The sequence below is a fragment of the Anser cygnoides genome, chromosome 17, assembly GCF_040182565.1.
Source record: "Anser cygnoides isolate HZ-2024a breed goose chromosome 17, Taihu_goose_T2T_genome, whole genome shotgun sequence".
NCBI classification, from domain to species: Eukaryota; Metazoa; Chordata; class Aves; order Anseriformes; family Anatidae; genus Anser; species Anser cygnoides.
This window is the reverse complement of record NC_089889.1, coordinates 4385016-4399601: the sequence shown is the minus strand read 5'-3', so window position 1 is coordinate 4399601 and position 14586 is coordinate 4385016. Positions and strand designations below refer to the sequence as shown.

General features: G+C 53.6%; 1 protein-coding gene across 4 annotated transcripts in view; it reads right to left on the bottom strand.

Annotated features, from left to right (window-relative positions):
- The window catches only part of TMEM132B (transmembrane protein 132B), a 254707-nt gene that overhangs the window by 225022 nt on the left and 15099 nt on the right, over window positions 1-14586 (bottom strand). Inside the window, exon 1 of one of the 4 annotated variants that reach the window (XM_066979197.1) lies at window positions 14167-14378. The exons of 2 other annotated variants lie outside the window; for them this stretch is intronic. In XM_066979197.1, coding sequence (XP_066835298.1) covers window positions 14167-14251 — 85 coding nt within the window. In that variant the 5' untranslated portion in view covers window positions 14252-14378. Of the gene's footprint in view, window positions 1-13668; window positions 13952-14166; window positions 14379-14586 lie in introns of those variants that run through there. One more of the 4 variants, XM_048073882.2, reaches the window with a different exon arrangement.

The following is a 14586-nucleotide window of genomic DNA, read 5'->3' as shown; positions in this document are numbered from 1 at the left end:
CAGCCCGAGAGCCAGACGCATGGACCGTCATCTCCCTGCTCCCCAGCAGGTTCACTTGTCCCTTGTCCAAATGCAAAAACACCGGGCTGGACTGAACACTTCTGAAGGGACCTATCCTGTGGCTGGAGCAGCCCTTCCCAGCCCCGCGTGCCGTCCTCCCGCTCCTCCTCCCCCCGGAGCACAGGCAGATGCCAAGCCATGGAAGTTATTCTTTCATTTACAGCATCTGGTTCCTTGGCAGACTCCTCGGGCAATTATGTTCATAGCTTTAAAGCTGTCTCTAGCTCTGCTTCATGGGTTTGCTGCTTTTGGCTTGCAGCAGTCTCTTCTCATCTTCCCTGTCCATTATTTTGGCTGAATGTTGCTCTTAAGAGTGTGGGAATTAGACCACTCTCATCTCCCTCTAATTAGGAGCAAAAATAAGCCATATCCCACCTTGTCCTTTAAAGACAAGCACTTGTTCTACTTTCGCAGCCATTTGCAGGAGACCCTGGCCACTCTTGGTCCTGAAGCATTATATACTTGAAGTCATTCGCAACCACCTTGACAGCCTGGGCAACTACACCCTAAAGGTCCCCCCCAGCACCACGGGAAGGGTGTTGCGTTTCCTGACAGCAAAAGGTGGCAGCTGAAAGGCAAGAGACGACAGAGGCCCTGCCCCTCACTGCTAGCCTGAGGCGACCACCACCTGGGATAAGAGGATAAGCTGATGCTCAATCCATTTTCCCCAATTAAAACTGCCCATGACCAACAGAGATCCTCGTGTCCTCTTAAGGACCAGCTCATTTTGGAGGACCTGAGAGGCCACCATGGGGTGACAACCTCCGGACACCACTGGCTGCCAAGGGGTTCCCACCAGCGACCCCACAGCAAGCACCAGACAAGGCTTCCCAAAAAAACAAAGAAAACACCACAGACACTGCCCCGAGAGCACGGAGGCAGCACCGCGGGGTCTCACAACATGGTAAGAGCAGAACAAACTTGGTGGAGGGCCAGCTCTTAATGAGACACTTAAAACCAAACCGCTTCACGTGCTCTCATCAGAGGACGCTCTATGGAAGCAGCACCTTTGCCAGCTCCACGCCCCACCAACAGAGGTGAGCTGCCCACACTTCCACCACAGCAGCTCCTGACCTCCCAAAATGCTCTCTCGGAGGAGAAGCGACAGCCTGGCTATTCATCATTGCTTCCTACCATCACTGGCTCAACGCCCGGAGCAGAATTAATTGCCCTGGCTTGCAGGAGCGGACGTCCACTGGATGGCGAGTTTCTGTCTCTGGAGAAACCACAACTCATCCAAACTCCCCCAGGACCACCAGGAACGGCTCAGACATCTCCAGACATGGGAACGTATGGCTGCAGTCAACAGCCACGATGGGAAAACACACCAGGCGACCCTTATCCTCGCTCCCAGCACAGGCACAGCTTAAAGTTTCTCTGCACCTGTGCAGATGCAAAGCCCCTGCCATGAAGAACGCCTGAGAGACCAACGTGGCATGAGCATGCACGCTGCTTTAGCACTCAATTAGCAGCCCTGTTGATTTAACAGAGCCATTGGCTTGCATAATTGATGGTTGTGACGGCTGGTTGGAGGAGGAGGGCAGGAGGGAAGTCAGATGCTCTATCAGTCCCCATCACCGGCATCCAAAGGCCCCATCTGGAGTACGGAGGGGAAAGCACCGCTGAACAAACAGACCAAAAACGGTGCTTCCTCGAGATATCAGGGCAGAGCTGGGCTTTCTCGCAGCATTACTGCTGCCCCCACTTACCCCCTCTGCTGCAAAAATGCCCAGAGCCCCGCCACCCAGTTCATGGAAGGCACTTGTCCAAGGCAGCTGTGGACTCGGGGCACATTTATCCTTTCTGAAGGAACAACCCCATAAAGAAAAAACTGTAAAGATCTCTGAGCATTTAAATGCATTTCCATAACCATTCGTAAGGATTCCCAGAGAGCAGCATTTATGAAGCAGGAACAGAGGCTGAGAGCACCCATTAGTAGCAAAAGCATTAAATAAAATATATTTAAAAAAAAAAAAAAAGACTGGAAGTTATCCCCAGCCAAGAATTGCAGGCCCAAGTTATTCCTTTCTGCCTGCTTCTCTGGGAACGGCAGCGGGTTGGGGATCGTGTGCTGCTTGGGACGGGGAGCCAGCTCAGGCCCCCGTGATGACCCCGTGCAGGCGGTACACAGCAGCACTCGCTGCAAGGAGAGCAGAGATGTCAGGTGCAGCAGGTCCTCACATCCACAGCCTTAAAGGTGACAAAAGAAAGGAATGACAGAAACCCTGGCAAAGCACCAGCACACCTCCATCCATCCACCCACCAACCCCCACAGCAGCTGGAGGAGGTTTCAGCAGCTGCTTTCGCCAGTTTTAGAAGATGCTTGAACTGCTTTCACCACATGGCAAATCAAAATGAGTTTTGGTTTATTTCCATTCACTCTACGTTTTGGCAAATTCCTTAGCTCCGTGCTGTGCAAAACAGTTCTGCCGGCGGACCGTGGCAGTGTGACCCTGCTGCGTCCCTGCTGCTGAGCTCCCACAGGGGAGCTGCTTGCTAAAAGAGGAAAACCATTTATCCCGCTCCCCTTCCCACGGACACAACCTGCTCAACCTCCATTACAAATTTCGTCAGGTTCAGCCTCCAAGTGGCAGCAAAGACGCTCGCCAGCGCGAAATACAAACCAACAGAAAAGATCAGATCAACTATTTAAAGGATAAGTGTTATGGATTTTTTTTTCCCTAAGAGCCATGAGCAATTATTTTTGAGCACACAGATCTTAGCCATTCATTTATCCCGAGAATAAAAGTGGGAGAAAGGGGAAATGATTGCTTTTTCATTATTTGTCACACTGCCAGTACTGAAACAAAGTCAGAGGACTGCCAGGAGATCTCCTTTGATCCAAGTAAGAATCATTCTCAAACATTTCAAACCCACAGGGAAAAAAACAAAACCCAGTCAAATCTTTCCACCATGATTCTGAAGATAAATATATGAGCAACAAAAGAAATCCTCTTCTTCCACATACAAGATGCTGCCACTCAAGCTGAGCATAGAGGCTTTTAAAAAAGGTTCTGTCAGGGGTGAACCAAAACTGGACCAGGAACAGCCAAGCTTGAAGATTCACATCATCAGCCCAACATCGTTGCTCACAGTGAGTCAGAGATATTAAAAATATATATATATAAAAGATTCTACATCAGGAACCAATTTACTTTTGCTGCTCCACGGAGCAATCATGCCCCAGGACCTGCAGCTAAATGGCTGGAGCTCACGTAACTGGAACAGCAAAGGGAGCAGCACAGAACTTTAATGGCTTATGAAATTCAATTGAAATTGATGGTTGGAGAAGGGAAACATTACCACCCTGCCAATTTAACGTCGGCGCACACGGGCGCGTACACGGACCGAGAAAGGTAGAAGCTCATTTTCAGCTCGCTTTCGTGTCCATGACCCCCACAGCATTCTAGGGAACGAGACAGAACCTCGTGCAGTAACTTAAGCAATATATAAATATTTCAACACCTCCAGACCTTTCTCTACCAGAACCTTTAATATAAGATCCACCTTTTGTGAAAGCAGCAATACGTTATTCCAGCCGGCCCCGGCCACTCCGCTGAAAGACCAGGAGCCCCGCTCCGTGGTCACCTCCAGCTGGAGCATCGCCTCCCAGCCCTGCCCTGCTGCTGGAGAAGACTTGGAATAAACCTGTTTGCAGCTGATGTACTTTTCAAACACGGATCTCTTCTGTTATGAAGCCTGTCTCTGATGAACAATAGAAAAATATTGTTGACAGGGGTGTACTTCTCCATCAACTCAAAAATATCATTTTGCAGAGCATTTTCACAGCTCAGCAGAAGGTGGAAAGAAAGACAATATTATGACTACACTGGAAAGAAAAATATAATTCATTATAATTAGCTTACGGTAGTTTTCTTGTTGGTTTTGGCTTTCTTAAGTGAGGTTCCTCACTAGTTAGAGCCCCAGTCCAACTCAGAAAGCCTTTTTCAGGCAAAACTCACATTAATGGAAGATTAACTCGGGTGAAACATTCAGGATTTGGCCAGAACACTTCAGAGCCATGCCTTGGTTCCCAAGGCACCAACAAGGACCGCCTGAACACTCATCCTTTTGGCACTTCCATGCACACGGTCAGCTGGACGCTTTGGGACCCATCGCAGGGGAGGAAGACCCACACCAGCACCACATTCAGCGACTGGCGGCACGTGGGTGCTGCTGCCCTGCAGACGCCGGGAACGGCCACTTCGGTGCCTCCGCTGGCACGGGGCTGGCGCGGGCGCTTCACCCAGCCTCAGCCCCGCTGCACTGAACCAGCCGATCCACAGGGAGGCTTCGATGCACAGATTAATCATTATAACTTTTAACCGAGCTAGTGTAAGCATCATATGTTGCTAATTACACAATGCAGGGCAGGGGGAAAATATCATAAATGAATTTGACTGCTTAATCTAATCAGGACAGCAAGTTGCGTTTTAATTACAAATCGTTGTGCAGCAGCAAAGCATCTGCTGCAATTCAGCGACCCCAGCCCCAGAGCAAAGCCCCACCATGTCTCATCACCGTCCCAAACACCAGCCAAAGCCAAGCCCCAGTGTCACCCCCAGCTGGGGACAGCAGTGCATCCACCCACGGACAGCGGTGACATGCCACTGGTGCAGAAATGCCCACCCTGAACACCCCTCCCTGATGACTCCTCGCAGTGAGGGCTCCTGCAGGACACCTTCGTGCTGGCCACATTCAAGCCCCGCCACCTGTAAACTCTGCTGTAATGCAAGCGACCGTCTCGCCACGTGGAGGCAGAAATCCTCGTGAATCTCTCTGACTCGCTGCCTGTCAATTCGCATAAGCGAGAAGCAAGCAGCGCCTTTGCAGCCTGTTTCGTCTATGTCCTCACAGTTTAGGGGAAAGGAAAAATGGGAAATGCAATAAAAAAAATAAAATGAGATTACAAAGAAAAAGATACACACCACTCCTGGACTTTCTCATCTGAGGTAGTGCCTGGAGCAAGTTTTTACAACCAAATTAAAATCCCTGAATATTGTGTGTTTTAATGGAAACACTGATATAGCCAAGCAGCTACAGCACGGGAATGCACCTGCATAATGCATCACCTTGAGAATGCATTACCGTGAGGGACGTGAAGATGACAATGTTCACCACCCGACAGTACCTGCGGCAACAAGAAACACCCACTTGCCGATAACTCTGCTGGTAATTAACTAGAGAGTTGAAGGAAAGAAAATCCCTGAAATTTTATGGCAGATACAGGCTACCCAAAAAGCAAAAGGCAATCTATTTGTCTTATATTATTTTTCAATTTGATACAGTTTCTATTTGTCAAAATGAACTTAAAAAAAAAAAGCAAAGATGCACAGACTCTGAGCACATTAATATGCTTCACATTTTGCCAGTTATCTACATTAAAGAAAAAAAACTGCGGTATTTTTGTTTTTTTAAACACCAGGGAGCTGATTACTGTGAAACGATCTTAGGTTTCTCCCACTAAGTGGACAGATGGATTGCTACTTTCGCAACTCCTTTTTCGCAGGGCTGAATTCAGCTGCTGGCAGGGAGCTCCCTCCCAGCATCGTTTCTCTCCTTGCGCTCGCTGGGGCAGGGCAGAGACCCCCGGGGCAGCACAGGGCGCAGTGGCCTCGCAGGCACTACAAGAGCCCCATGACAGCACAAGGGAAGGGCCCAGGGACGCCGCAGCCACAGCGGGGTTTTCGTGCCACGGGTGGCGGTGCAACCGGGGGGAACGCCATCAGTGCCAGCCAGGCCCAGAACGAGCTTGCCAATGTGGCTGTAGAAAAGCTGGAATTTAAGGGGTTCTTGCCAGGCAATAAGGAAGTAAAATTCATTGGTAAACGCACGCTGTTCACCTAAATATTTTTAAAAGAGAAGTTTTACCAAGGGAAAAGCGAAATGCTTGGTGCCAAGCTTCAGCCCTACAGCCCTAACCCTAATTCCCCGTGGTGAGCAACTCAGGAACGGCCACGAGCGCTGCGGGGCTCCGGCCGGCAGCTGCTGCACTCGCAGCCCCTCGGTCTCATGGGTGAGGCACAGGTGGGCAGGGGAAGGGCTGGGAAGAAACCCTCGTTGTGCAGGGAAGGGCACTGCTCACCGACAGGTGCTGCTTTAGGAACGTCCCTGAGCAGGCCCTGCCCCACGTGCCCGCTGCTGGGCACCGTCCCACTGCAGCCAAGGGACTGCACCGCCTCTAGGACAAGGGACAGAAGAGGAAATGCTCAGTTTGGTCCAAGGACACAAAACCCCAATGAAAGCAAGCTCCCAGCCCCAGGAATGACTAAGCACGGAGTGAGGCAAGGCTGGCAGCAGCAGCAACACACTCCAAGATCCGCACTGACGCTGATGCCGTGCCATACAGAAAAACCATTTCTGAAAAAAACAAACCCAAACCATGCAGCTAAAACCAAGGACCTGATTCTGCATCAAGCCACTCGAACCACCTGTCAGTGCTGCCACAAGTGCCCCATCCGTCCGCGCCTCCAGACAGCGACACATGGGTCAATAATCATTTAGCTAAGGATACGTGCCAACCCCCCTCTGTCCCTCTCTCACACACACCTTTCACAATAGTCCCTTACTTTAACCCTAAATTATTTGCCTCTGCTCATCTTCAGGGGGAAGCAGACAGCAGAGGAAGAAGCAGGCAATTCCCTGTGATCTGAAACCTCACTTTCTAAATCAAATCAATTTTTCTAACGTAATTTGCCTAATCTAAATCACTGACCCATGCATTTTCTCACAATCCTCTGACAAGGGCTGCACCAACTGAAGCAAAGCTAAAACACTTCAACCAGACCAATTCATAGAAGTCTTTAGAGGAATTCTTTCATCGCTGTAATTAATTCTTTAAGTACCACAGTGGGATGCTCTAAATTCAAACGCAGTCCAAGGAGTAATGATTATACTAATGGGAGAAGCTGTGCAGTAAATAAATGCGAGTGCCCTGCTGAAAGAGATCGCTTTCAATAGGAGGCTGCCACTCAGGGAGATAACCACGTCCTGGGGATAACTCAGACGACGAAGCCCCACAGACCGGGGCCTGATGCGCAGCCCCAGACCCAGGTACCTAACCAGGCGTTTTGGTGGACACCAACGAGAGCCGGGGCAGCTCCAGCTCCCAGCCACACAGCTCCACACAGCGTCGGTCCTGCCCCACATCGGGAGCACCCCAAGAGCCACAACACAGCAGCAGCTGCTGAAGAGCCTTAGGCCGAAGCCACAGGAGGGCTGGCAGCGACCGCGGCAAGACAGAAGGCTCAAGGCCGCAGTTCGGGCCGAAGGAGCCGATACTTGTCAAAAGTGACGTGCCAAGGGCTGGCAGTGGACATCAGTGACCTTATTACAACACCAGTGGTGTTGCAGATGTGGATGGTTCTGCCATGGAATAAGGTGTGAGAGGGGGACACCTGGGTTTCAAAAGGGTGCATCTGAAGAACGGCTCCGCCGCATAGGCCCTGGAAAGACGTCCCCCATCCCCTCAGGCTGCCCGGCTCCGTCAGGCCAGGGACAGAGCCTTTGCTTCCAGCAGCAAACATCAACTCCATCTCTCCATTTCTGCCTAATGCTTCCTACAACTATTTTAATGGGGCTGGTCCAGATCAAACTTGGCCAAAGAAACAAGCATTAATTCAGTCCTGTCCATCCCCGCCCTGACTGCTGACACAACTGGCTGTTTTCAACATAGCCCCAGAGCCCGTGGCCAAGCACAGCCACCCACCACCCTGCTCCCCGGGCCCACAGGGCTTTGGGCACGGTGCTGGCCCCTCACACACAGGACAGGAGAGCACAGGCCACAGCCTCCACAGCGCCAGCTCTCTTCCCCACACCCCTTTGAGATCTACAGATGGAAAACTGAAGAATGGTTAACCATAAAATTCATGTTGTTGTCTGTTTTACTTGCATTTTCTTTTTTTTTTTTAAATGATGATGAACCTTTTTTTTTTTTTTTTTGCCAATACTCATGCTAATAACTTTCAGTGGGCTACTCCTAAGCAAAAGACAGGAAATGAGTAACAGCTGCATTAAAAAAAAAAAAGAGGAAAACTCTGTATATTAATTCTCATATCTGTCAGAGATGAGGATTTAATAATGTTAGTAACTAAGCTACTCCATTATTTCCAAACACCTTGGAGGAGAATGTCTTTGTGCAAGATGAATTAGACAGTGTGACTGTAGCTGCCTTCTTTGCGTCTTCAGAGCTCATCTCCACGTGCATTTCAAGTCCCTGCCCTTTATTCTCCAAATAACCTCCAACTGTAAATGTATTTACATCCCAGCCTCAGCTTCTCCTCCGTTTCCCACCCGTTTAACCATTTGTCCCCATTTCGCAGATTTGCCTGACTTGGGGGTTCGGACAGGCGATGAGGATGGAAAGTTGTGGATTCGGGTCACCCGACGAGCGACGGAACAGGCAGAGAAGAAGTGTAGGCGGAAGACAGGAGAGGCCTAATGGGCTGCGAAGCGCTCTGCCAAGGAAGCAGCAGAAGCCCTGCTGCCTGCAGCACCGAGCACCAGCCGCGCAGGAACTGCCTGTACCCGACCGGAGACGGGAGGAGCGGGTTATCCGCCAGTGCTTGCAGCTCTCGCTCCCGTGATGTGGGGACGGCTGAGGCACGCCAGCCTTCGAGCTTGCCCTGACGGAGCTCTCTGCTGCTGCTGCTGGAGAGCTTTTACCATCCTCTCTTTCGATGATGAAAAGCCCGTTTCGTTGTGCGGGTGTGCATTTGGCCCTTTTTCCACCCCATGGAAGACAACCACGCTTCTTGTGTTTAATGGCCATCTGCCCCCAGCTCTCAAAGTGCCCTTGAGAACCACGCGGGACATTTCAGGCTGCCATGGTCCTGTGGCACTGGGGGACAGAGGCACCGGGGGCTGACGGCTGCTGCCTCCCATTGGCCTCAACATGCCCCATGCACATGGCCAGACCAGATCCTTCCAAAACTTCTGTCAGACTTGCTCCTTTTTGAACCAAAATAATAATAATAATAATCAGCCAAAGCCAGTCAGCAGCTACTGACTCTCTGCTGAGTTTCTAATTACTGCTCGTTGCATAGAAACCAGCTCAAGGGTTCCCTTTTAGGGTACATGGACTTTGTCATTTTGGGGTGCAAGTTTTATCCATTCCGTGCTGCAGCAGCAACGTTTGCTCCAAGAGCTGCAGCATCCATTAAGCAGCATCCCTTCCCCACCACAGCAAAGGTCTCACTGCTAAGCAAAAGCTGTGGCTAATTGACAACAGCTCCTAAACTGAGAGATAAAATAGTTGTGTCTGTCACTCATGTGAACAGCTGGCTTCAGCAGCCCGACTGCTAAATAATGTAAAATGGTTCATTCTTCTGACTCGGGGAAGATCCTTTACGAGACGAATCAAAGTCTCTGGTGCTACAGAGCCATGCCCTGATCATTCCTGCATCTTAAAAATCTAACATTGCTCATAAAATTCATAAATAACATAAACCTTGCTCCTCACACTGCTCTCCCAATCAGAGAAACCGGATTTAAATCACCTGCTGGCAGGTTTATTGCAGGGCCCACAAGCAGATAAGGTCCTGTGCACCAGCCCTCTGCACTTAACAGAATATAAATCTCTGCTTTGCCATCTGTTTTTGAGATGCTCCCATACAAACGAAACAAAACAGAAAAAGAACGAAAATCAAAAAAAAAGAAAAAGACCGAAGCTATCTGCACTTCCAGTCTCCAGAAGGATTTTATTTCTTGGGTAATGAGGATGGTATTTTCCCCCTCCCTTGCAAAAATGCTTTTGCTCCCCAGGCCGTTTCCCCCAGAGCTCCCAGGGCAGGTGGGCAGCCACGCTCTCCCCATGCTGGGGTCCCAGGGCGCATCATGCCAGGAAGATAAAAACATGCCCAGGGCACAGCAGCTCTCCAGGGCTGCTTGACGGTGGCACGGCAAGACAAGCAGCACTGATTCCTGCCCAGTTCTACCCCCTTCTTGGGGTACCCCCTTGCTTAGCCCTAACACAAAAAAATAAAAAAAATAAAATAAGGAAAAGAAAAAAAAAAACAGTTCAAATCAAACGCTACTCTTCATTTTTCTCTCCTCGCCTGAAGTTGCAGGAGACCAGATAGGACGTAATCGCCACTTTTAAAATCATCTCCTATGGCAGTCAAATTGATCAAGTGGGGAGGCTGGGCTGCTTTCAAAGTTGAACAAACTGATCTTCTATGAAAGATGGTGTTTACATTGCCTCTCAATAGCCCGCTGAAATATGCATCTCTCTCGCCATTTCATCACCAAAATTTGGGAAGAAAGTGTTTAAAAAAAATAAAAAAATAAAGGAAAAAAAGAAAGTGCGCTCGAATCTGGAGCACATCATAAATTCATGAAGCTTTCTGAATGCTGTCAAAAACAAAGCACGTTTATGTAAACAGAGAAAAGCTGAAAGTGCGCGGCAAGAGAATTTCTCGACAGCGCGGAAGAAACGTTAATATTGACACGGCACCCGAGTCCGCAGCCCGGGCAGCGTCCCACCGTGCGAGGTGCTGGGCGCACGGGTAAGCGCCCCAGTCCCCCCACGGTGGGGAACGGGAGTACCCAGAGCAAACCAGGCACGGGGCGATCCCTGCCCGCCCCTGTAAGTTATCCAAGGCCTCTTTGCTCGCAATTTCTGCCTGCCCATCCTCACATGGGAACAACTTCCTCTGGAATGCCAGCTGGGAGGCTCCTGACAGCATGCAATCGAAGCGTCTTCTACGACACCCAGAGCGCCGCGTGGCTGCTCATGCTCCCGAGCCTCCGTGGCACTCAGTGCCAGCCGTGCGGTGGCCGCAGCCAGGAACACGACTCCCCGCAGCCACGCAGCAAGCGCTAACGCTGTGCCGGCGATTCAAGTCCCCGCCTGGCGTTAACAGGCCTCAGTTACACCAGCGGGGGAGGAGGGCAGGGGGGTCACGTTCGGTGAATCCAGTTCACAGACAAACTACTCATTTCCACAGGTTGGCCCCTCATCCAGCAGGACGCTGCCCAGGGCCAAATGGGTTTTGCATCATTAAATTGCTGCCTACCACCCGCCCCAGCCACCCCTACTCCAGGTCCCAAGGGCAGCCACCAGCACAGGTCAGCGGGACTCGCCTTGATGCTACAGGTGGGCAGCAGCACCCTCCATGAGATATGCAGCAGGTGTCGGGAAAGCCATGGCTAACGTGGAGAAGGGAGAGCAGTGCCACCTGCTCGCGGTGTCCCGCAGCACCACAAGCAGCGCGTGAAGTGACGGGCGAGCTGATAAAAGCCCTGAGAGCAGGTACGCAACACGCCGTCTGCTGCGGACACCCAACATCTGCCTGGGCTCAGAGGGTAGCTAAACACACGATGGCAAACCCGTCACAGCGATCAAGTGAACAGATGCCATCCCTGGCTCAGGAACGCATCCCTGATTCGGGAATCCTTCCCGAGACACAAACTGTGCCGAGGTCTCGGCTCCCCCCGCAGCCCCCCTTGGGCTCACACCTTCCTCCCCACGCCGAGCTGCTCCCAGCACGGGGATAACAGCGCTCGGAGCTCCCATCACTGCCAGTAATAAAATACAGCAAATTAATTGCACTCTATTGATTTGTTTTTTAACGTAACTATTTTGGCATCCAAACCCCAGGAGACTCTATTGATCAGCTGAAGAGCCAGGTGTCAACGAGCGGAGCTTTGCAACCAAGCCTGACAGACTGAAGAAAACGATCAAAAACCGACACGGTGAGCGACGGGGACTTTCCTCTTTCAGACATACAAAGGAGGCTGCAGCACTGACGACGGGGGATTCTGAAGCGCAAAAAGCTGCGCAGGGCAGGTCGCGGCTGCCGCCTGCCTTCCCAGCGAGCCCGACGCCGATCGCAGCGGCGACACAGGAGCCCACAGCAGCTCCACCGCCTTCAGAGGAGCTGCTCCAGATTTACACTGACGGGAAGTAAAATCAGAATATGTGAGAGGTATTGCCGGAATGGACGCTGGAGCAAGAGGCACTACAGAAATTCCAGACTCCTCCCCTGACCCCACTACCCCCCCACATCACATCGGGTGGGACGGTCACTGGATAAAACATTGAAATCCGCGCTGATGAGGAGAAAATAACCTACATTTTCAACAGTTTGTACGATCGCATTCTGCCAACCTACGGCACAGCCGGCAGCACAGGTCTCTCATTTTCTGTTCCCAAAGCACCCCTGCACAACAAGTGCCTCCATGTTACGCAGAGCCTCGGGGGGGGCACACGATGAAACAAGCGTACTGCCTGCCCTCCTGCAGCCCCCCGGGGGTCCGAACACAACCCTCTGCTCCCTCCTCATGCGCGCATCGTGGTGGCTGCCGCAGCCCAGCCTCGCGCACGGGCAACCCACCCAGCTCGCCCCCCGGATGCCGACCCACGCGGCCCCGGAGGCAGCCCCGCCGCCAGCCGGGAAGGCGGCCAGGAGCCCGGCCCGGCTGCCAGCAGCAAGCAGGGGCCTGCTGCCAGCGAGGCACATCCTCGAGGCCGGCCCCGGGCTGCCAAGCGCACGGCGCTCGCCCTCTGCTCGCAGGGGGCCCGGGGACAGCGAGTGATCTCTTAATTGCGCCTTCGCAGAGCTGTTCTGGGGGTCCGACGGACGGGAGGGCGAACGGGAGGTGGGAGCCACCTCCAGGGAGCGGGGAAGGGAGAGAAGGCAAATAAATGGTGAACATGGCAAGTGCCCAACGTGGCTGTCTGTGCAAGCGGGGAGCTCAGAGCTGGCAGCCCCACTCCGTGACCCGGGCCAGGGGTCTCCGCAGCCACCCGGGTCACGACGCGCTCCGCTAACCCCAGTGTCTGGCAGGGCTGTGCTCCGCAGGTGGGAGCACAGCCCCAGGCCCCCCAAACCCCTTCTCCTGCTGCCGCCCGTGCCCAGGGAGGGACAGGACAGGGGCAGCAGCGGGACACAGGATGCCACAGCCCAGCGAGGCAAAGCCCAGCGACGGCTTGGCAATGCGCAGCGTGAGCTGCGAGCCTGTGCCGCGCACGCTGAGCACGGAGGCACTCGGAGAGCAGGGGAGAGGGACGGGCACGGCGGCAGGTTTGCAGCCACAAACTGTTCCAAAGTGGGTTTCCATATGTTTAAGCACTCGGAGCGCTGGAAGAATTACACCCACAGCCCGATCTCACCATGGTAGCTACCCACACAGGAGGAGAGGGGAATATCAGAGAAAAGATTATCATTAATGTGTCAAAGCAATAAAAAAAAGAAAAAACATAAAAAAGCATTCCTTTTCTGCTCTTAACTCCCTCCTCGACTTAAAGCAGAGGCTTCACCAAGCACAGGGCATCGCGCTGGCCACAACAAGCCCCTGCCCTCGTGCCCTGCGCTCTGCTCCCAATTTCCACGTGTGCCCTTGGTTGTGCTCCCCCCTCGAGGGACAAGCAGGGCGAGGACCCCTTTTGGCCCCCATGCCCCCCAGAGCAATGCTTCTGCCCTCACAAACCGCTCCTACCACGTCCCTGCAGGGACCCTTCCCCAAATTCTTCCTCCTTCCCCCCGCCACGCACCCCCTGCGCCCTCCCCAGGACCCCCCAGCCGCCGCCAGCACCCCTCCCACCCCTCGCTCTTTTTTTTTTCTCCCCCAAAAAACCTCTTTTTTTTAGCGGATCCCTAAACCCACCACCAAGTTTCCCCGGCAGCCCAGGGCCAAACGCGAGCGCCGTCCCGAGCAGCAGCAGAGGCGAACGGCTCGCTGAGCAACTCCGGCCCCGGCGCATCTTAATTAATTGGGCTTTAACAGCCGCTATTTATTACCGCCAACAGCTGCGGGCACAGCGGTCCCTGCGGCGGCTTCCCCGGGCACCGCAGCCCCCGGACCCCTCCGGGACCCCTCCGGGACCCCCCCGGGGGATGGGGGGCACGAGGGGCGAGCCGCAGCCGAGCCCCATGTGTCCCCCCCCCATCCCAGCCCCAGGGCCTGATCCTGCCCCCGCCAGCCACGGAGCGGGTTGAAGGCTCCCGTACCCCAAGCACAAATGTCATCCCCGGGGAAGTGGGGGGGGAATAAAATTAAAAAAAAAAAAAAAGAGTTTTCGGGGAAGAGGGGGGGAAAAAGGGGAAGGGAGGGGAAATAAAATTAAAAAAAAAAGCGGAGTTTTCGGGAGCCGCGCGGGGTTACCTCGGCACAGGAGCAGCAGCGGCGCCAGGAGCAGCGCGGGGCCCGGGGGGAGCATCCTCTTTGTTCCATGCCCAGCAGTGGGCATGGTGCTGCTGCTCTTCGGAGCGGGGCGGCTGGCGCCGGGGGGGGGCCGGGGGTGTCGCGGCGGAGCCCGGAACCACTCCCCCCGCTGCTGCCCGCTCCCCTCGGCCGGGAGCCCCGCGGAGGGGCCGGGGCTGGAGATGGGGGGGGGGGGGGGGGGGGGGGGGTCCGGGGATGATGATGATGATGATGGGGGGGGCCACGCGGGGACACCCCTCGCTCACGGCCGCCCCCGCAGCATCGCAGCCGCCGCCGCCGCCCCCCCCCCCCCTCCGATCCCGCTGCCCGGGGGGCGGGCGCGGGGCTGCGCGGCTCAGCCTGGAGGGGGGTGGCTTTTTG